This window comes from Pseudorasbora parva, chromosome 1, assembly GCF_024679245.1.
Source record: "Pseudorasbora parva isolate DD20220531a chromosome 1, ASM2467924v1, whole genome shotgun sequence".
Classification (NCBI taxonomy): Eukaryota; Metazoa; Chordata; class Actinopteri; order Cypriniformes; family Gobionidae; genus Pseudorasbora; species Pseudorasbora parva.
The window spans coordinates 14,425,895-14,448,041 of record NC_090172.1 but is presented as its reverse complement, the minus strand read 5'-3'; the positions used below and the strand labels follow the sequence as shown (position 1 = coordinate 14,448,041).

Genomic DNA, 22,147 nt, shown 5'->3' with positions numbered 1-22,147 from the left:
GGATTTTCCGTATCATAACAACAAGCAAGTCTCAACTGAGGAGAAAAAACGCTGCCTGCCAAAACGCTCTCAAGCGCTCACAGTGAGGAGTTTTCAGCTGGCTAAAAACGCTTTGGTGGACACACAGCCTAACGTTATACTGTCGTCACTGTGCTGAAGAACACAGCCATTCTCATTGCAGCGCGCTCTTACTGCCAAGCAAGTTGTAATGGCTGCGTTGTCATGACGCCGCGCGACAGCACAGCTCTGGAAGGGGGATTGTTATTACGACCATCAATACTCCAGTAATTTGCAGTTGAATGTCTATAATAATAGTATCAATATGTTGCATAACTACAGTCCTGTAATTCAGGTAACAGCTGGAAAAAAATGCTTTCTTCAAAAACACTTATCTAAATCGCGAAGATCGGATCGGATCGAATTACATAATGATAATCGATTCAAGATCTTGAGAATCGGAATCGAATCGATTCTTGAAATTTGAATCGAAACCCAGCCCTAAGCTAAAGTCATTGAAATTATGCAATCTAATTTAAATAAAAAACAACTGCCCATGCATTTCAAATGGCTACATTTTCAAGGTCAGTTTGGCCTGTTATAGAGCAAATAAACAACAAATAAATGTGCACAAAAAAAGAAAATCGGCATCTGGTATCGGAAATAGCATTACAATTGCTTGTAAAAACAAACCCTGAATCGGCCATGAAAAATCTATAGGTAGATCTTGGCTCTCATCAAGGCCGAGGTCAGGGATCTTTGGCTTGAAAAGGTTGGTGACCACTGATCTAAACTGTTATACCTGGAGCATAGGGACCGTTCTGCACCACAGACAGAGAGCCAATGCAAAAAGGAGCGACTTAACCTGGGAACACGTCTGACTAGGTGTGTTAGCCGGCCACATCATCACCGCAGGAGTTTTAGAGGAAATTAAGCAAATGGAGTGGAGCCCCTCCCACACTTGTGACACTGTGAGTGAGTTTATGTTGGACTCAATAGACAGTTGGTTTGCTTTTGGAGAGGATAATTCATTGCCCCACCCCTCACCCACTCACATCAGAGTCTTCAGATGAACTCATCCCACCCAGCCTCCCTCTCCCAACTCCTTTTCAGACCACAACCTGTCCTTCTGCCCAGTCTACAGTGTCCCACATCAGCCCCTCATCTCAGTGGCATGGATCCGCCTCTGGCCTTACGTGAACCAGCTACTCCTAGGCGTGTGGATCCCCAGGCTCCACTTCGACCACTGATCCAGTCACTCTATTTTGGCCCGCTGATCTGACTCCTCCACCTTCTCTCCTCCCTTGCCCGTCTCCACCAGGGACCATCAGGCTTATGGCTCCACCAGGCTTCCTCTGACTACTGAATCTGCATTGGCCAGACATCACCTTTTCTACACCATGGATCTATGAAACGTCTGCTGCGATGCATCTCTCAACTCCTACAGCTCTGTCCTACGTCTGGGTCAGTCTCAGCTCTCAGTCTCTCCAGTCCCACCTCAGCCCTCCACCTCGTGGGGTTGTTGCCGTGGAAACCGTGGGTTTCCATCCTGGCAGGACTCTGTGATTCCATCGCGCTTCCCTTGCTCTGGGCTTCTCCCTAGCTCCTCCCACCATCTTCACCACCTTGGTTTTTCTCAGTTATCACCTCACCTGGATTCCCATCCTCCACCAGAGCCTGCACTGTGGTGAGGTCACACCACTTCAGCAGAAGGCCCCATGATCCTATTATGTTTGGATTTTGCTTTGTCATTATCCCGCTTTAGTTTGTCACCATAGTTACTATTTGACTTCATCAGCTGTTTGTCTTTAATTACATTGTTTGATCTGTGTATTTAAGTCCTTATGTCCTTATCCGTGATTACTATTAAAAGACTTTGCATCTCATTCTTCATCTTCATGCTTCTTCCTGCAACCATTGGTGACAACATAAGTGTGAGTTAAAAATTCAGACTTTTACCTTTAAAACCAGTGTTGTGACATTTTTTTAAGAGGAACTGTATGATTATTATCAACAACCAAGAATCTAATCTAAAAAAGCATGTCTAAAAATAAGATGGAGAAGTTTGGAGAAAAGTTTCAGTATTCAGTCCAGGCCCTATGAAACTTGTAGATGCAGTTTAATGAATATTTATCACCGTGATGAATAGTTGATACAACAACAATATTGATTTATAATGAATAAATACATTCATGTGGTTGTTGTTGTTGATATGGCAGCATTCATCGGTCTCTGGTTCTCTACATATGTAAAAAAAAAAAAAAAAAAAAATTATTCAGTTCATATGAAAATTTTGTATGAAAGCCTGGCATGATTTTTTTAAAGTGTCTTCTAAAATCTATTTGTTCATGTTTTGTTTTTTTTGCTTTATCAAAACAGAACATCATATTGATTTGACCAAATTTCTATATAATAAAAAAACTGTAAAACTACTGCATTTCATCTGCAACTGTCACGACAGCAATCAACGGCAAACCACTTATGTTTCTATAGTAACCTAGAACTCATGCACTCAGATTCATACAGCTAGTGATAGTGAAATAGTAATTGATAGTAATGGCGCAAAGATTTATAGAAAAGCAGCAAAAAAAGGTTAACGTTTATAAAAAATAAAAATAAAAAGCAACTGGACTTTAAAGTGTGCAACTACCTAAATACAACGTTTAAAAAAAGTAAATTAATAAATGAACTGCATTTTCTACTTGTCAATTAGGACATACTGGCCTGGTGTTGCAGACAGGGCTTAGATTAAGCCAGGATTAGGCCTTAGTTTACTTAGGAAAATCATTACTGGTGTGAATCTTGAGACAAAACAATGGCACTGACATATTTTAAGATATGTCAGAGAAAGTTGGTTTCAGGTAAAACAGCTTAAATTTGTATTTTAGTCTGGGACTAGGCTTAAGCCTAGTCTGGGTAACTGGCCAAATGTGTTAGTTTTTCTGTTGAGTTTTCAGTGTTTTATTCACAGATGATCATTCCCTCTCCCCTATAAATGATGATCTGACCAAATAGATTGGGCTCGCAAGATCCCATTTTGTCTGATAATTTTTGACATACGTCGAAATGTGACCGCCTGCAAGGGAACAGTTTTTACACACAGTAGAAAAATTAAAAGTAACACAAAAAGAATTCCCCGCACCTAACCCTTCAGGGTATTCAAATGTGTGTGTGTGTGTGCTGCTGGTCTCATTAAAGCAGCATTTGATGCATAATATCTGAAACCCTGAGGTATTAAATAAGATTCATCCAGCCTCCATCATCTGAACACATCCATGATTTTGTTTTAAGACAAACCATCTCCTGCGTGTGTGTAGGACTTTCCTCATAAAGCTCAAAAATCAGGGTTCAGTAAAATGTTAATGTTAGCAAACTGGGTCGGCTTAGTATATGTGCGTGTGCATGTGGTTTTAGCAGAGAAAACTTGTTTACTGAGAGAGAATAAGAAAAGATTCTAAGTTTAAACTCAGAGTTGTGGAGGAGTGATCTGCATATCTGCTGATACAACAGTTGTATAGAAAACTGTGTAGTCTGTGATAAGTTACAAACTAAATGTATACATATGAAAATTTGTTAAAATGGGATGCAGTAGATTATGTGTAACTGTTTTTTAAGCAAAGTTTTGATCATGTTGATAATTTAGAGGCCTTATGATTTGCATATCAAATCTGATACACTAGCGTATATATAATATACTCTTTACATGACCATAATGCAAAAAAAAATGCAGTTGACCATGTAAAATGACAAGTTTAAAATCCAACAGAAATCTTTGCCATAAAACTGCATTGACAATGTGCAAGCCATGATTGGCAATGTACAATACTGTACCTTTTACGTCACCTAATTAAAGTGCCCCTATTATGTTTTTTTGTGATATTACCTTTCATGTAGTGTGTAAAGTAGCCGTTTGATAATGTAGAACATCTGCAAAATGTATGGCAATGGACTTATTGTCTCCCAAAAGAAAGAAGCAATTCTTCCTGCAAGAACCTACTTAGGTTTTTAACAAATCTACATAGTGCCAGCCTACGGTCTTCATGGGCTGCTCACGAAAACAATATACTTTGACCTGCCATAGTTGTAACTGAGGCCTGGAAGAATTTGGTTTGTGCTGTCGACATGTCGAGAAGATGCTGTTTTTTGCGCTGCCAAGCAAGTCTACTTTGATGCACTTCCAAAGGATGAGGAATTGATATGTTAAAACCGACATCATCATTACTGTTCATATCACTGTGTATCAAGTGCTGTCGAAGAGCTTAAATTTAGATATGGTAATGGATAAGTTTGGTTTCTGACACAGGCTTTAAGGGAGCCTGTACCAATCACAACAGACTGGGCCATTTGACCAATCAGAACAGAGGTGTCTCTTGGAAAGGAGGGGTTTAGAGAGATATACTTGATCCAACCATTTGAGACACTGTGAGAAAAGAGCTGAGGCTGCAATGTTTATGATCATAAAATTAAAGTGTTTTTCTTTTCAGGAAGCATGTAAAAATATTGTAAAAGAGACCTGCAAAACCAATTCAGGGGCACTTTAATTCATATGGTTCATGAGTTTGATCAAGTGTGGCTGACCTGTGGCGGTGGTAAACCCCCGGCTCCTGGCGGGCAGTCTGGCAGCATGATACTCCGTTGCGGTGTGCTGCATTGGCATTCAGGCGATGGGTTCTCTATGCTCCAGTTACCCTTCTCAAAGATCTCACTGACGGATGGATCCACCGCAGGAGTGAACCAATCAGTGCCTCCCGCAGGGTTACAGGGTAATTTACTGAAGGAGGAACAGAAAACACATGGTCAGCTGCTACACCACACCACTAGTGTGTGTAATAAGTGTGTGTGTGTGTTGCTCACGGTATGGGGTTGGTGCTCATGCAGCGCGTTCCAAATCCTGGTGAACTGAGCAGAGCATTTGTCACTTTCTCCACCTGATTTACACCTGGACCATCAAAACTGCAACATATACACACAATATTTGTTATCAAGCTAGCAAAATTAGTGTTGAATGTATAATTAGCTTTAAAAGTTTGTGGCCCTTAAGTTCCTTATGTTCGCCAAAGCTTTTTAATAAAAAAGTAATATAGTGAAATGTTATTATAATAAAAAATATTTTATTTAGTGCTCTCAAAATAGGCCGGCTTATATGTATAAAAAAAAAATAACGGCTTATATGAACTTGTGAAAAAATTAGATGCTCATGACAGCACATCAGATCTGCGTCATGTTCTGTATGCGATGACATAAATGAATGAAGAAACACACTTATGTGAGTAAATGTGTTTTTTTTATGTGATAGTATTGCATTGTTACAGATCTATTTCATAAAGACATCAATAGCTGTATTAGTATATCAGTTATACTGGCCTTCATTCATAAAAAGATGCCATTACAAAAAAATATTTAAAATATACTGTCTTTAAGTTGTTTCTACATTAAAAGGTTAGTTCACCCAACAATGACCTTTAATTATATTAAGATTTAATTATTTTAAGATATTTTATATTTAGTCCGAGAGCGTATCCAAGTGAATGCACACTATACGGTCCATGTCCAGCAAGGGAATAAAAACATAATCGAAGTAGTCCATGTGTGACATCAGGTTGATTAGAATCTCTAGAAGCATCGGAAATACATTTTGGTCCAAAAATAACAAAAACTACGACTTTATTCAGCATCAGTCTTCTCTTCTGCGTTTATTTTGAAACCTCAAATAAAGATTCAAACGGCCATGAATCAGCATACTGATTCCTGATTTGGATCACGTGTCAAACTGCTGAAATCACGTGACATTGGCGATCTGAATCATGAATCAATCCGCTGATTCATAACCGTTTGAATCTTTATTTGAGGTTTGAAAACAAACACGGGAGAAAAGACAATGCTGAATAAAGTCATGGTTTTAGTTATTTTTGGACCAAAATTTATTTTCGATGCTTCAAGAGATTCTAATTATTTTGATGATGATTTTATTCCCTTTCTGGACATTGACAGTATAGTGTGAACTGTCGGACTAAATATAAAATATCTTAAACTGTGTTCTGAAGATGAACGGAGGTCTTACGGGTGTGGAACAACATTAGGTTGAGTCATTAACGACATACATTTCATTTTTGGGTGAACTAACCCTTCAATTTGGAGTAACTGTGAAATTATTACAACAATATAAAAATATTAAAAACTCCAATTTGAAGTTACTAAGTTACTAACAGTTACTAAGATTACTAAAGTATTTTTCAGTGTTAGTTTACATTAACTAATAAAAAGAGATATAATTATTTAAAAAAATGTAAGTACTACTATAATTACTATTATAATTATTACTATTATAATAATATGTTGCCACATTTAGCGCAGGTAACGTGCATACCTGTAGAAGGTATTCTGTGGAGCTCCGTACATCCAGGGCTGAAGCTCCAGACTGGGATAATTCGTAAATGAAGGAACAATCAGGGAGAAGATGAGAGCCAGACACACAAAGAATGCCGGCATCACGACCTGATACATAAACACACAAACACACATTAAATATGCTCTTAAAAGTGATGTAAGATATTTATTTATTTTTGTTCTCGAGCTGACTCAAGTCCAACTTTGAACAGACTTGCACTAGTCACAAACTTGGATGTATTTTTGCTCGGGCTTGCCTCAAATTTGAGCCTTTGGGACCTTTTGCTGTTTGTGTCATTATTCTTAATTAAATAACAAAAAGACACTGACCTTGACTGAACAAAGCTTTAATTAGAATCAACGCAAATTTAATTTACACAGTGAAGAATATTTAGTGATTTAGTTTTACATTTATTATTTTATTAAATGTCTTTAGTATTTTCTTAGTAGACCTACCTGCAAAACTTAAAGCACTGTTTCATTCAATTTGTATATTTGATCTATTGTATTTATTTGTCTTATTGCTTGCAATAACTGTTTACATTTCATAAGATTGAGATGTTTGCATTCACATTAGTTAGGCTATTTTAAATGTTTGCTCTGGTCATGAAAGTTAAAACTCAAAGGTATTTTTTTTTTAAACATGGTGCCAAATTTCGAGGCCAAAAGAATGATAATGCTTAGCAGGTATGGCTTGTGTGAATAGGCAAGCAGGGCAGAGCCCTAACAAAATATTCATCCATTAAAATAAACTGCCAATAATGTAATGTGTAAACCATAAGTACATTAAAAATGCTAACATTTCATATTTATTTTTTGAGTTTTGAAAGTTATTTTGATCTATAACCTTTAAACAATGTATGCCATAGGGACACTAGGTCTGTTCCTCACAGCCTTGTTTTTATCTATGTAAAATTCAATATGGAAGCTACGCTGACCAAGGTCTAGCCAACCACCTGTCATATAAAACCCACAGAAAATGCACATCAAACATGGAAAAAACAGGTGCTTTTCATCTCTTATGCTGTTCTATCATTCCAAAAATTTGCAAAAACCTAACCTCTCATTGAAGTAAAATAATTAAATCACATTATGAAATAAATGTTTTTCTCCAAAAAACGTTGGCCATAATTATTGGCAACCTTTTATTAAATACTTTTGCAACCCCCCTTTTCTAAGATAACAGCTCTGAGCCTTCTCCGATAATGCCTGATGAGGAAAACACTTGACATGATCCATACTGAATCTCTCCAGATCCTTTAGATTCACAGATTAATGTTGGTGCTTCTTCTCTTCAGTTCACACCACTCATTTTCTAGGGTTCATGTCAGGGAACTGGTAAGGTCATGGCAGAAGCTTCATTTTGTGCTCAGTGACACATTTGTGTGTTGATTTTGATGTTTACTTTAGATCATGGCCCTGATGGAAGATCTGACCACAATCCATTATAAGATTTCTAGCAGAGGCTGTGAGATTCCCTTTTTTTATCTGTTGGTTTTTGCTAGAATCCATGATGTCATGTATCTGAACAAGATGTAAAGGACCTCCAGCAAAAAAAGAAAAGAAAAAAAAGGCCTACATCATTAAAGATCCAGCTGTATTTTTAACCATGGACATGGGGAATTTTCATCCCTGTTTGCACCAAACTCATCTAGTTGGTTTGCTGCCAAAAAGCTAATTTTTATGGTTCCCTCTGACACATGCATCAGTAGAAACCAGTCCCGTTTGAATTTGAAGTCGTGTCTGACAACTAAATATGCTGGAGTTTGTTTCTGGATGAGCAAGATGTTTCTTGAAACCCTTGGGGGTGATGTATGGATTGTTTGATAAAAAAAAAAAAAAAAAAAAAGTTTTTTTGTCTTTCTGACCCCAAGACTCAACTAATCTCTGCAATTCTCCATCTGTAATCTTTGGAGAGTCTTTGTCCAATCTCTTCTCCTCACCATGCATAAGGATGATATAGACACACGTCCTCTTCCAGGCAGATTCTTAACATCTTTAGTTGATTGTAACTTCTTAATTATTGTCCTGATGGTGGAAATGGGGATTTTTAATGCTTTAGCTATTTTCCTACAGCCACTTTCTATTTTGTGAAGCTCAACAATCATTTTGCTGCATATTAGATCTATATTCTTAGGTTTTACTCATTGTGATGAATGATGAAGGGAATTTTGCGTTTGTGTTTCCTTATATTTATACTGCTGTGAAACAAGACATCATAGCTGGACACTGTCATGTTCCTTGTCACCCTGGTGTGCTAATGTTTTTTTTATTAAATATTAATGGGAATATACTTCAGATACTCATTTACTCATAAAAATTCTGGGGATGCCAATAATTGTGTCTGACTTGTTTTGGAGAAAAACATTTATTTCATAATGTGATTTTCCCTCGACTTTCCATTCTTTTACTTCAATGAAAGGTGAATTTTTTAATGATAGATCAAAAGGATAAACAAAGCAGATTTATTTTTTTACAGCAATCTTTGATCATATTTACCAAGGGTAGCATAAATTCTGACCACCACTGTACATGATAGAAAATGTGTTCGTAGTCAGTGTAGGACGTATATGTCATTCAAATCTATATGAACTGGAACAGCTGTGCACAAAGCCTTCATTATAATGCACAGGGAAAAAAAAGTCTGTATCCTGCAATGTCCCTGCAATTATTATTTTGCTAAATTAAGCTGATCTTTATGCTAATGCATGAACAACCCCACAGCATTTAAGCAACTGTATTGGCTGATTGAGTCATGCTGTGCTTACTTCATACCACCATATGAGAAAAGAAATGAAAACGGTATTTTAGCAGCTTCAATTAAAATGTACAGGTGTTATTGTTTTTTATAAGCCATGTCGAGTGCAGATGTTGGATAACTAAATGAAACTGGAGTAGGATAATGTGTCTGCCATATCACACCAGTCAGGCATAACATTATTCCTAATATTGTGTTGGTCCCCCTTTTGCTGCCAAAACAGCCCTGGCCTGTCGAAGCATGAACTCCACTAGACCCCTACAGTCTGTGGTCAGATTTAATAACCATATGGTATCTGAACATATACTGTAAAAAAAATATTGACGTAGTATCTGTGACGTCACCCATAGGATTCCGATAAGCCGTTCTGAAGCGTAAAGTATGGGCGAGCTGGGCGTTGCCATCTTGTGAGCGAGTCATCGCGTGTCACTCCAAGATAACAGAAAATGGGCAAAAAGGCGAGATGTGGGCGGAGCTTAGGTGATGCAATGACTATAGATGGCGGATAAATGGCTATCCCCCTGTAACCATGCCCTTAATTATGCAGAACTTTAAGGCTTTATATAATGTAAATAATTGAGTTATAAAAAATTTCACCCCCTCACAGTTGTCATGAAGATCAAAATTAGCCGTATAGACCAAAACCACAATTTGTACCAGGCTGTAAACATGTTTTTTCCTGCTGTAAAGTTGGGCATTTTAACATAGGGCTCAATAAGATTCTGCTACCTTCTGGAGCCTGCCTCTAGTGGCCAGTTGAGGAACTGCAGTTTACATTACTTCCGTATTGGCTTCAAGAGAGATCGCGGGAGGTTGCCGCTTGTATCTGACACTAAGATGTTAGCATGTCCTGTAAGATGTGAGGTGGGGCCTGCTTGGATCTGTCTGTTTAGCACATCTTACAGAGGCTCGACTGGATTGAGATCTGGGGAATTTGGAGGCCAAGTCAACACCTCAAACTCGTCGTTGTGCTCCTCAAAGCATACCTAAACCATTTTTGCTTTGATGCAGGGCGCAGTGTCCTGCTGAAAGGGCCACAGCCAGCTGGGAATACCCTTTCTATGAAAGGGTGTAAATGGTCTGCAACAATGCTTAGGTGGTACATGTCAAAGTAACATCCACATGTTTCCAAGCAGAACATTGTCCAAATCATCACACTGCCTCTTGCCTTCCTCCCAAAGTGCACCCTGGTGCCAGTTGCTCCTCAGGAAAGTGATGCACACGCACCCAACCATCCATGTGATGTCAAAGAAAGCATGATTCATCAGACCAGACCACCTTCTTCAATTGCTCCGTGGTCCAGTTCTGAGACACATGCCCACTGTTGGCACTTTCTGCAGTGGACAGGGGTCAGCATGGGCACCCTGACTGGTCTGCAGCTATGCAGCCTCAAATGCAGCAAACTGTGATGCACTGTTTTTTTTTTCTGACAGCTTTCTTTCAGAACCAGCATTTACTTTTTCTGAGCAACAGTAGCTCATCTGTTTGATCTGAGCGCACAGGCCAGCCCTTGCTCCCTACATGCATCAATGAGCCTTGGCCGCCCATGACCTTGTTGCTGGTTCATCACTGTTCCTTCCTTGGACCACTTATGATAGACACTTACCACTGAAGACTGGGAACACCCCACAAGAGCTGCAGTTTTGTAGATGCTCTGACGCAGTCATCTAGCCACCACAATTTGGCCCTTGTCAAACTTGCTAAAATCCTTACCCCATCCCATTTTTCTTGCTTCTAAAACATCAGCTTTTTACAAATTGGACAAATTGTTCACTTGCTGCCAAATATATCCCACCCACTAACAGGTGCCTTGATGAAGAGATAAGAATAATCTTATTTAAACACCTGAATTTAATCTTAATTAAACACCTGAATAATGCCATATGTTGTCCCTTATCTGTGCATTTTAATTTGTATAAACCTTACTTTCTCTTCACCCGATAGTGAGGTCTGTTTTTTTGTGTGAATATTGTGAGCCAATTATTTTCAATCAACTGGTTCACAAATAACATCAAATGGTTAATTTGTGAATTAGACTGATCCAGAATGTAAAACGTACAGCAAGCAAATAAAGTGAACAATAAACACTTGATTTGGCGTTGCCCCGCTCAAATGAGCCAAGTGTGCTCTAAGGTTAATCTTATTTGTGTCGCATTAGAGACCTCTCTTTTACTGGAGTATTTCAGGACTACTTCTCTACTAGGCTACAGGGTTTGCGTATACCATCCACTATGAATTAACATTTCATAATTTCTCTTGCCATTGAGGGATGTAGACTAATGTTGTATTGTCTGTGCATTATAGTGAAGATAACGCCAAACACATTTCCCAATTATGTATGCCAATATGAAAGATGACTAAGCCAATCAAATTAAGTGTGGGGGGCGAGCGACACGTGTAGCCACGGCCCTTTCTGTTGTTCAGCTTAATTTAACTGCATCTAGATCTTTAAAGATTAACAGGTCATGAAACCATCAAAGTGAACGGTACATTGTGATGCAATGCGATGCAATGAATGCTTCAATACAATATACATATGTACCCATTCAAAAAGACAAATGTACCAGTTCATGTTTTATATGATATGTCCAGTGTAAAAAAAGCCTCAAACAGTTGCAGCATGTCAATTCAAAAATGCAACCAGATACATTGGATGGGTTTATTTTAAGCGAGATGCTTGCGTTTGCTCTAGACAAAGTGTTAACCTAATCAATTATTTCCATGACACATAAACACAGCTAAACAAACTCCCAGTATGTTGGACCTTTTATTTACCTGTTGAGACTAGGGGTGACCCCTAATAGTCGAAGATTTGATGCATCGATATGCAGGACCGAATTCGACCACTGATCTCATAGTCGAATCTTCGCGGGTGTTATGAAAAACGAGGATCATACCATTTTGGCAATAAGGGGTTGCTCAATATTAGTGTTATAAAGACGTGTCGCGGCGCTGAGCGATCGCCCCTTTAAGAGCACTGAGCTTCACACCGGACGCGCCGCGCCTTTAAAATTCGAACACATATACACCGACGGCAGCATTCGACACCTGTCCGTGGCGATTAAATGTATATTTCCCTCAAATCGTGAATGTACATACTGATTTCACCCTGTGCTACAAGATACACTCGTAGTCTCACAAGTCAATTCCAAATTAAGCTCGCGTCTGCCTAGTGTGAGATCCGAGACACAGCGCTGAGCTTCAGTCCGGTGTGCGACCCCCTTTAGGCACAATCGGCTTAAGAACGTGCATATAAACGCACTCAAAGTGTTCCTTTCCTCTCTAGGCAGGTATTTTTTTAGGTTTATTTGTCAAAATGTTCTTTTATATATTTGTGTGATGTTCTGTGTTTCGACCACGGCTTTTAAATGTTATGAGAGAACGGTTAATTTACGAATGTGTAGTGTAGTGTTAGCCTAGTTTTGATCACTTTATTAAAAGTGGTGGCTGTGTGCCGTGTGTAAAGTAAAATAAAAATACTCTTAGCCTCCTGCTGACTAGTGTCTTGCCCTTCCCAACCCGTTTACGTTTATTTTTTTACGGTCTATGGTTTACACACACATAGATGATTCGACTATTGGTCGACCATAGAGAGATTCGAAAATTCTGATTAGAATGTGTAAATCCTTAGTCGGGGACACCCCTAGTTAAGACATGCCTTCACAAGCACCCGTAAGAGTTGTGTTTGTGATGTTTGAGTCCTGGGAGGCTCGCAAGGTACGAAAGGGGCATTTCAAGGTCGTTTGAAAGTGTGCTTTATTTTTGTAATTTCACTAGGTGCCACTATTCCATATTTCACTTTTAATGGAATACAGGTTTAAAAATAAAATACTCTCTACTTACATTATAAAATAGCATTAAACATTGGACAAGTACATTAATTGGGCTGCACCTATTAAATGTTTATGACACAGTACTATTTTATTTAACGTCTGGATCGTTGCTTAGCCTTAGTGAATTAGCTGCAGGTTTGCGAGCAGAAAAAAACGTGCTGAAGTGGCGCAAGTTTTTAGTGAATTGTCCCTCTCCCCCATCTCTCTTTGGCAGACGAGTGTCATGTGCTTGTGTTGGCTCAGTTAAATGTGTAAAAGGGTTCAATTAAACACTTTCAAAACTGGCACTGTCACCCTTCATTCCCAGCATAATTAATTTCTCTCTATTCTTCCACTCTGCTATCTCTCCAAATGTTCTCCTTTCATTCCATTTCTCTGCTGACAGACGGAGCGAAACCAGTGCACACAAAATCTCATAGCGAGAGACAGGCTGCATAGGAGTCGACGACACAGCTTCACTCCAGCTGATTAATTACACTCCATGATTGTCCAATTAATTCAACCACCCAATTCAAACACTCTCTGTTTACACTGAGGAAAATGTAAATGTGCCGGAGACAGAGAACGCATCGGGAATAATGAAGGAGAAAACAATGGAACATCTTTCCCCCGAGAGAACAAGGGTGACATGCGTCAGCCAATACAGAAAAATGAAGAATGTGCACAATGATGGTAGTTATTTGACCAAGCGCTGAGACATTTATATATTGTACATTGGTCAGTGACAAGACATGCATATTTGTGTGTCCAAGTGAATTATATACATTTTTTTTTTTTTTATATATATATAAATTAATTACATATATCACTTTGTTCTATAAAACCTATTTAGTTTGAATTCATGTTTAGTACATTTAAATAATACATAATGTTTTATGTTTTGTTATCTTAAACCCCCAAGGTGGTGCAACTGACCGAACAAATGAACAGTCTAAGAAAACTATTTATTATGGTGTCTTAATAATAATAAAAAATTAAACAAAAAATACTATTGGCATCATTTTAGGTTTGAAACCTTTCATATAAATTCATTTTATAGATAAAATGGTATTTTATCAATTTTGCCCAGCAATTTGTATATTCTGAAATGCCAGGGTGGCACAACTGCAAACATTGACTAATAACAGTAAACATGATAATGCCAAACTGATCCGTTGGTAAACAGGTTTGTTAAAAGGTTTGTAGATCTCTTTCAAATACTGATAAAAATGCTAATTTCAAGTATGTGTATGTTGGTACACTTTCCATATCAAGTGGTACAACTACAGTATACAACTATTTGATTGTACTGTCTGACATAAAAAAACATTTTCAACATAAAAAAGTATTTCAAACACTTTGAAATTTTATTTAACATCTGAAACTTGCAAAAAGTCACGATTACCTTTTTTATTTGTTTTATTTTGTGGTGAAAACAAGCTTCCATAGCTCACAAACGCATTTTCAACTAGATTTTTTATTAGATTTTTTATTTTGATGGATCAGTGCATTTGGTGCTAAACAGTTTTTCTTGGATTCATGGTGCAGCTCACAGCTGCCAAAACCTATAACCCCATTTTATTAATACACCTGTAGAATGTAAACTATAGTGAGATTCACTTAAAGAAAGAAAAAGTGGAAATGAGTGGAAAAGGGTATTTAGAGTGTATTTGTGCTGATATGTCTGTTGAGTTTTACCTGTGCGATGATTCCTCTCCGGCTTCTACGGGCATGGTGAAATCGTTTGATAAAAAGAGCTGAAAACTGCTGTTTGATCAGTGACCAACCCGTGACGATGTATGACCCTTTGCCATTCGCACACATGGGTCGCTGGGTGTCTGTAACGTAAACAATAAATTCACATGGGTTATTACAACTACTTCGCTGTTATAATTGAGTCAACTTTTATACCCCAGTATTACAGCTACCTCATTGTCACAACTGCCTCACTGTTACAGTACCTCATTGTTACAGCCACCACACTGTTACAGCGACCTTAAAGTGGTTCTATAATGCCCTTTTTACAAGATGTATAATACATCTCTGATGTGTATGCAAAGTTTTAGCTCAAAATACCCCACATCATTGTTTGTATCGTTAAAGTTGTCACTTTATGTGGATGAGCAAAAACGTGTCCTTTTTGTGTGCGTCCCTCTAAATGCAAATGAGCTGGTGCTCCCAGCCCCCTTTTAAGACGAAGGTGGAGCTTGAAGGGCTGGAGTTAGTAGCTCCGATAACCGCTTGCAGACACGTATTGAGAATGTCAGAAACTGTTCAGTCTTTAAACCGGAGTTGGACAATGATGGATAGACTAAAGAAGAAGTGACAACATATAGAATGCAACAGGACCTTTCTGAACGGTTAGTTGATTAATTTATGTAGCTGATGTGGAGTTAACTATCTTGAAGTGGTTGTTTAGCATATTTTGTCATGATAATCTATAAAATGCTCCTGTGGAAACTGTTGTGAGATGCCTTTGGAGACAAGAGAATTTATGTTGCATGGAGATAGAACACCATAGTTTAGTTTAATTACGGTTATAACTTATGTTGTCATCTTGCTTTTATGGCATGCTACTTCATTTGTGTTGCAAGACGTATGCGACAGCTTCAGCAGACTCCTAAATGTTCTCTACTACAACAACTCTTCTCTAAAGCAGCCCAACATAACTCACCCCCTTTGTTGCGTGTTCCTGGGGGCAGGATTTATGTACATTTTAAGGTTAGTGATGTCACTAACCTGTGAATGTAGTCCCTACCAGCCATTTGTTGTAGTCCTTAAAAAGCGATTTCATTAAAATACATTTTCTCCCTTTGCTTTGAACTTTGAACATAACTTTCCAGATGTGTTAATGCTCAAACAGCAACATTATACACAAACCTAAGTTTAAAAAGCCCCTTTAACTATTACAGATGCCTCACAGTAACAGCCACTCCACTGTTAATTATGTCTCATGGTATGATAACAGCTAAAGTACCATGATGATAAGTAGTTTTGTAGTACCACTCATATTGTTTGGATGTGTTGTTATTGCAGGGCCAGTTGATGCATTTTCACAGAAAACTGAAGGAAAACTGAATGGAATTTAATTTGTGTCAAAGTTATGTCTGCAATGGCAAATGTGAGCACTCCAAATGAACCCAGTTCCCAATAAAATCCACTGAACCATCACAGTGCTCATGTGCTCATTAAGGGGAAGTTTGCCTCTTATATTCCATATGTGTTATTTTGCTATTGTCAGTGTTATTTAAACACACATCAGGAAGAGACTATGGCCGCTGTCATGCAATACGCATTTTATGATGCTCCCGAGTTAAAAAGAGTCAATTTTTAGAAAAGTTGTCTCAACATTCACAGGCTCTGTTCCATTCCATTGTGTTCCATCTAGTGTCCTGTTTAAATGGCTCCAGATGTGAATCAAAAATACATGCCAATGGTGCATGTATTATTTGTATAATCTGAGCCACATCAAAGTTCAGCTCAAGTGCTGCATATTTACTTCCATGCATTACGATATTACTTTTTGGAAAATACTGTTTTGAAGCTAGAGTCCCATGATATTACTGTAGCACCAATAAACTGTACATCACCGGTTACAGATATCTAACATTTAAGCCCACCTCACTACTCTTACTTTACAGCAACCTTAATTATTAAAGCTGCCTCACTACTACAACTGCCGGATACCAATAATTGTTACATATGGAAACAAAGAAATAAATTGTACTTACCCTCTACACGACTAGTGAATCTAACCTTCACCTCTGTTTCAAAACAATGGGGGAAAAACAATATAGAGCAGTGAATAAATGAAGGGGCCAGTTTTTTTTTCTTCTTCCCATACACATATAAGCGTTTACATTTGAGCGTACCATTTTTCACTGTGTTTTCATCTTTGGGTTCCAATCCTGAGCTGATAGTCTGTATTCCTGATATCCTTGAGCTGCTTCTGGGCTTTTGTTCAAGAGTTTCTCTCTTATCTGTAAGACATTAACACACACACACACACACACACACACACACACACACACACACACACACACACACACACACACACACACACACACACACACAGAGAAAGCAGATGTTATTCTGGAGGAGTGCGGGTGCGATACTTCCAGCGTATTCATCTGGCCTGTTCTTATCTGAGGGAGCATTAACACAAGTTTACACACAATCACACACTCTAAGGTGAGACAGGAGAGTATAATTGCAACACATCATCCCAGCTCTTATTCGAGCGGATTGTTCTTATCTGAGACAAAGCGTAAGGCCCTTAAACAGACCAAATATCACTCTGAAGTATCCCACTGTTAGAAACGAGAGGTTTACAATGATTTTTAACGAGATCCCAGAAAATGTCAGTATGATCTTAACAGTTTGAGTGGCACATTTCAGCACAGTGCAGTTCAAGTTCATGCATTGAATTTGAGTAAATGCATTTTGAAAATTATTATTGAAATATTTTTAAATAGATGCAAATAGTTAATAATAAACTGTCATGTTTTTGCATGCATAAATCTTATCTGTTTTCACCTGTATGACTGACAAAATATGCAGCAAATTAATTTTATTAGTTTAGGTTAAAACTGAGTAATCCAATTTAATGGACATTTTATTTGCAATCTTAAAGGTCCCGTTCTTCGCGATTCCATCTTTCAAACTTTAGTTAGTGTATAATGTTGCTTTTAGAGCATAAATAATACCTGTAAAATTATGAAGCTCAAAGTTCAATGCCAAGCGAGATATTTTATTTAACAGAAGTTCCCTTTCAAAGCCTACAGCGAACGGCCGGTTTGGACTACAGCAGGAAGTGCAGGGATGTAATGACGTCACTAGAACCGTTTGTTGACTAACCCTCCGCCCACAAGAACACACAAAATAGGGGGCGTGGTCTTGTTGCTCTCCCACGTGGAGAAGAGCGCGCATTCAGCGCTTGCATCTCCCCGTTATGGTAAGAGGCGGGACCTTTCCGGGCAAAGTGCGCTAAGCTGCTGTCCAATCACAACACGGGAAGCGCTGGCCCAATCAGAACTCGTTACGTGCTTCTGAAGGAGGGACTTCATAGAACAAGGAAATCATCAGGCCGTTTTTAGGACAGAGGAAACAGCGCTGTACAGATAAGTAAATTGTGTGAAAAATACCGTTTTTTTTACACACGAAACATGAACTCATGTTATATTGCACACTGTAAACACAATCAAAGCTTCGAAAACACGCGAAGAACGAGACCTTTAACTCTTTCCACGCCAAACACAGAATTTTCTGTTATTTGTGAGAAAACGCTTTCCCCCGAACTTTCTGTGTTTTTGGGGCGCTCACGTCAGACGTGTATAAAGTGAATAAATTGCATTGCGTGAACATTTTGACTTTACTCGCTTCATCCGCCCGTGACATTTACTACGCACCAGGCGTGAATTTGCATCATGGGAGGGGCTTTGTCTCTGTGAAATGGCTGACATGGATTGTTTTAAAATATAGCGAATAAGCTCGATTTGCCTGGCTTTAGCTAGCTTGTAGTCTCAATAGGTATAGCTCAAATTGATTAAAGAGCGTTTTTTTACAACGTTTCTCCTCACTCACTTTTTTTCTTCCAAACAAGATAATTTTCTATTCCTGTTTCTAGAAGATATATGGTACAACTCTGGGTATCCACATTTGATTTTACACGAATATCCCCCTAAGTTCAGATGTTTCAACTTGTGCGTCTTTGCATTGACTTAACATGTAAATCACTCGCACTTAACGCTTCATTCGCATCTGGTGAGAACGCACCATTAATCGCTAGAATCTCCTGATCAAAACACACGTGAGGAAGACGCAGTAAAACAAGAGATCGTATGTAAGCAGATGCATATGTAAAATAATGTGATCATCAACACTAAACATCATATAAATCAAAAATACCTAATGTTACTGAATGAAATGTGGACCCAGAGTGAGCTACAGGACTGTGCAAGTATTAGGAGTGTTGATGGAGAAATCTACTCAATCTGTATTTGATAATCGTTTTAAATCTGATCTGGATACAGTCTTTCACAAAAACATGATTTTCCCAGCTTTTTGTTCAAAATTTGATTAAAAAAAGGAATGCATGAAGCTTGAATAAAACTTTTTTTTTGTTTAAAAGAAGAGGATATTTCTTTTGATGTATTGCATGCTCAGATTTCAAAGCAAAATATTCTATATGCAATTACATTTTTTGTGAAAATGGTCAACACTGACGGGGAAAGAATTAAATAAGCAGCAGCGAAGGCCATGTTCAGTCTGCTAGCAAAAAAAATATTTATAATTAATAATTGTCTGCATATTATCCAGATAAATCTGGACAGCAAAAAACAAACAAACAAACAAACAAAAAAAACACTACCAACACATGAAATCATATTTGTTTTTTTTTCCTTCTTAAATCTGATTTAAACCACATTTGGAGTCTCAGTCTTCATCTTGATTATTTGGAGAATGAGATGATGCATCTCCATTTCTAGCATCTGTTTGAGACCCTCATATGTCGGTACGCTTCTTGTCATTATCAAAGCAACACATGGCGATGTGTTGGTTACATCTGGACACACAATTCTTATTTGATCACTTGCTATTTATCGTCTGCTTGAAAATATCTGATTTAAGTTCTACAGCATCGTACAGACTGTCAGTCCAAGTCTGATTTTTGAACATATCCGATTGGAATCCAATCTTATTTTTAGCAAGTGTGAACAGGAAAAAAATGACATGAAGTGTGATTTTTACAAATCCGGTTTCATCTACATTCATATGTGGTTAGAAATCCTATTCAAGTAAGTTTCATACTGACGGCTTTAATTGGATTTTGCATGGTTTGCGTGACTTCCTCATGCCACATAAAACGTCATACGATGTAATAGGAAACGTGACTGAACATTGCTGAAGAAATATGTTGCAAAGTGCCAGTTTAGCAAAAAATTGTAAAGGGAGACGTTGATTATGAGACCGGCGGAGTGACAACAGCACGAATAAAGCAGTGCATAACAGGCTCCTACATTTCTGCCACCGCCTCATAAGACGCAGTAGTCCAGCATGCCGGTTACAGATTGTCATGTAAATGTATTGCAAACCCCTCCATGTTGCTGTTTTTGATGTTTTTTGCATTTGCCTACCAAAGCAATGTCATTGCCATAGAAACCAATGCAGGAAAACGAGAGAGCACCATGGGACACACAAGTCAGATCCAAAGAGTTTTGATACATAATGTGGACAGTTATCTATTAGATCAGATTGCAATCAGATACATAAATAATCGGATTTTGACTGACAGTGTGAACATGGCCTAAAACAGTGGTTTTCACCGGGGTCCTTCAGATGGTCTTAAAATACAAAAAAATAATAATAATAATAATAATCAGAGAATGAAAGCAAATATGGATAAATTCTACCGGATTTTCTGTTTAATTTCTAAACGTTTCTCTCCTTTCTTGCCGTATACATACGACATTAAGTATAAAATATAGCCAATTTATTACGTTCTGAAACAATATTTTGTATTTATGATGTCACAATTTATCTAACAGTTTAAATCTTTTTACATAAAAAAAATATTATATAATGTTAAATGTTATTATATAATTATTATATAATGTAAAAACCCCTGGCCTAAAATATGTCGTAGATAACGTGTTAAAGTATAAAGTGTAATGAATATTTAGAGAGGATGTTACCATAAGATTCCACGTCAACACCTGTGTCTTTAGCCACCTTCAGAAAGATCTGTGATAAAAAAAGTAAAAAAAATAAAATAAAAATTAACAAGGAAATAACCAAATGATGCTGTTTTTGTTTGATTTCTATTAATTAAAAAATACTAAAAAAAGATATCAGCACAACTGTTTTCAACCTAGATTATAATAAGAAACCTGATGCGTTGCATCACATGAATGAATTACATTTTAAAATATATTCACAACACCTTTATTTCATAATATTACTGTATATTTTATCAAATTAATACAGCCTTGATGAACAAACATTAACAAATCTTACCACCAGTTGAAATAATTTGAAACCTGGGTGTAACTTTACACAGTAAGTTGGTAAGCATTCTTCCCAGAACTTAGATTTTTGAAATCATGAAATTTGATATCAATTATAATAATTTTCTGAGGTGACTAACAGCATTGAGCTTTAAACACAATAAATCTGGCTTATTTCTTTGAATTTCCAAATAAGTGCAGCTTAACAGACTGGTTTGCTGCTCTTTTGGTAAAAACCCTTTTGATAAAGTGAACTGAAAATATAACATAACTGATGCTTTAACGGTAAAATAGAGGAGCAGAAGAGATGAATGGGAAACTGAATTGAACTGGCATTAATTAGGGTAATGATCTTTAATAAATATAATAAATCAATAGCCTGTGATACACTGATCTGGAGCCAAGTATATGTAGCTGCAGTAAGCATTTGCTCATCAAAGTCAAACAGATACATATCAGATGCATTGATGAAACTTCCTCTGTATTAGATATATCCAAACTGCATAATGTGTTTGCCACCTGAGTAAATGTCACCTTAGTGACCCCTATTTGTGTACCTCCTCCAGGCTTGTGTCTGATATCCCGTAGCTGGTGACGCCCAGATTGCTTTTCTCCAGGTCCAGCTCTTTAAACAGGGAAGTGAAGCTGCCGTTTCTGGCGCCCGTGTACGGCAGCACATACACCAGCTCTTGACCGACGACCTCCAGAAACTCGGCCTCCGGCACGTGTCGTCGCACCAGTCGACTCAGATCCGCCACATCTAATCAGGAGGAACATAAAAATAAATGTATACAGAAACATAACAACACTGTGTATGTGTGTTTATTAGATTGTGTGTGTGTGTGTGTGTGTGTGTGTACTTGTCTACCTATCTAACAGGGGACCTTGGCGTCGTTACACACTCACCAACAGGGGACCTCTGAGCCAAGAGGGGACATTTTTCAAGTCCCCTGTTGGTCATGCATTAAATCATGTGAAAATGAAGTAAAAAACTAAAGAAATGCTCTGGTGATTTTTTAAATGTTTGACCAAGTAAGGACCTACAGGTGTGTGTGTTTAAATCATGTTAAAATCAAGAAACAACACTCTGGTGAATTTTTAAAAATTTTGACCAAGAGGGGACCTAAGAGTGTGTGAGTGTTTAAGGCCATGCTCAGCAGCTCCCCTGTAGGCTGGAGCAGGAACTG

General features: G+C 37.9%; 1 protein-coding gene across 1 annotated transcript in view; it reads right to left on the bottom strand.

Moving 5' to 3' along the window:
* The window catches only part of LOC137051932 (phospholipid-transporting ATPase ABCA1), a 365,555-nt gene that overhangs the window by 109,921 nt on the left and 233,487 nt on the right, over positions 1-22,147 (bottom strand). Inside the window, exons 25-32 of the mRNA XM_067428858.1 lie at positions 21,518-21,720; positions 20,649-20,697; positions 16,827-16,934; positions 16,686-16,718; positions 14,653-14,792; positions 6,365-6,492; positions 4,852-4,950; positions 4,576-4,768 (exon numbers count right to left, since the gene is read on the bottom strand). Of these exons, the coding sequence (XP_067284959.1) occupies positions 4,576-4,768; positions 4,852-4,950; positions 6,365-6,492; positions 14,653-14,792; positions 16,686-16,718; positions 16,827-16,934; positions 20,649-20,697; positions 21,518-21,720 (953 nt within the window). The remainder of the gene's footprint in view (positions 1-4,575; positions 4,769-4,851; positions 4,951-6,364; positions 6,493-14,652; positions 14,793-16,685; positions 16,719-16,826; positions 16,935-20,648; positions 20,698-21,517; positions 21,721-22,147) is intronic.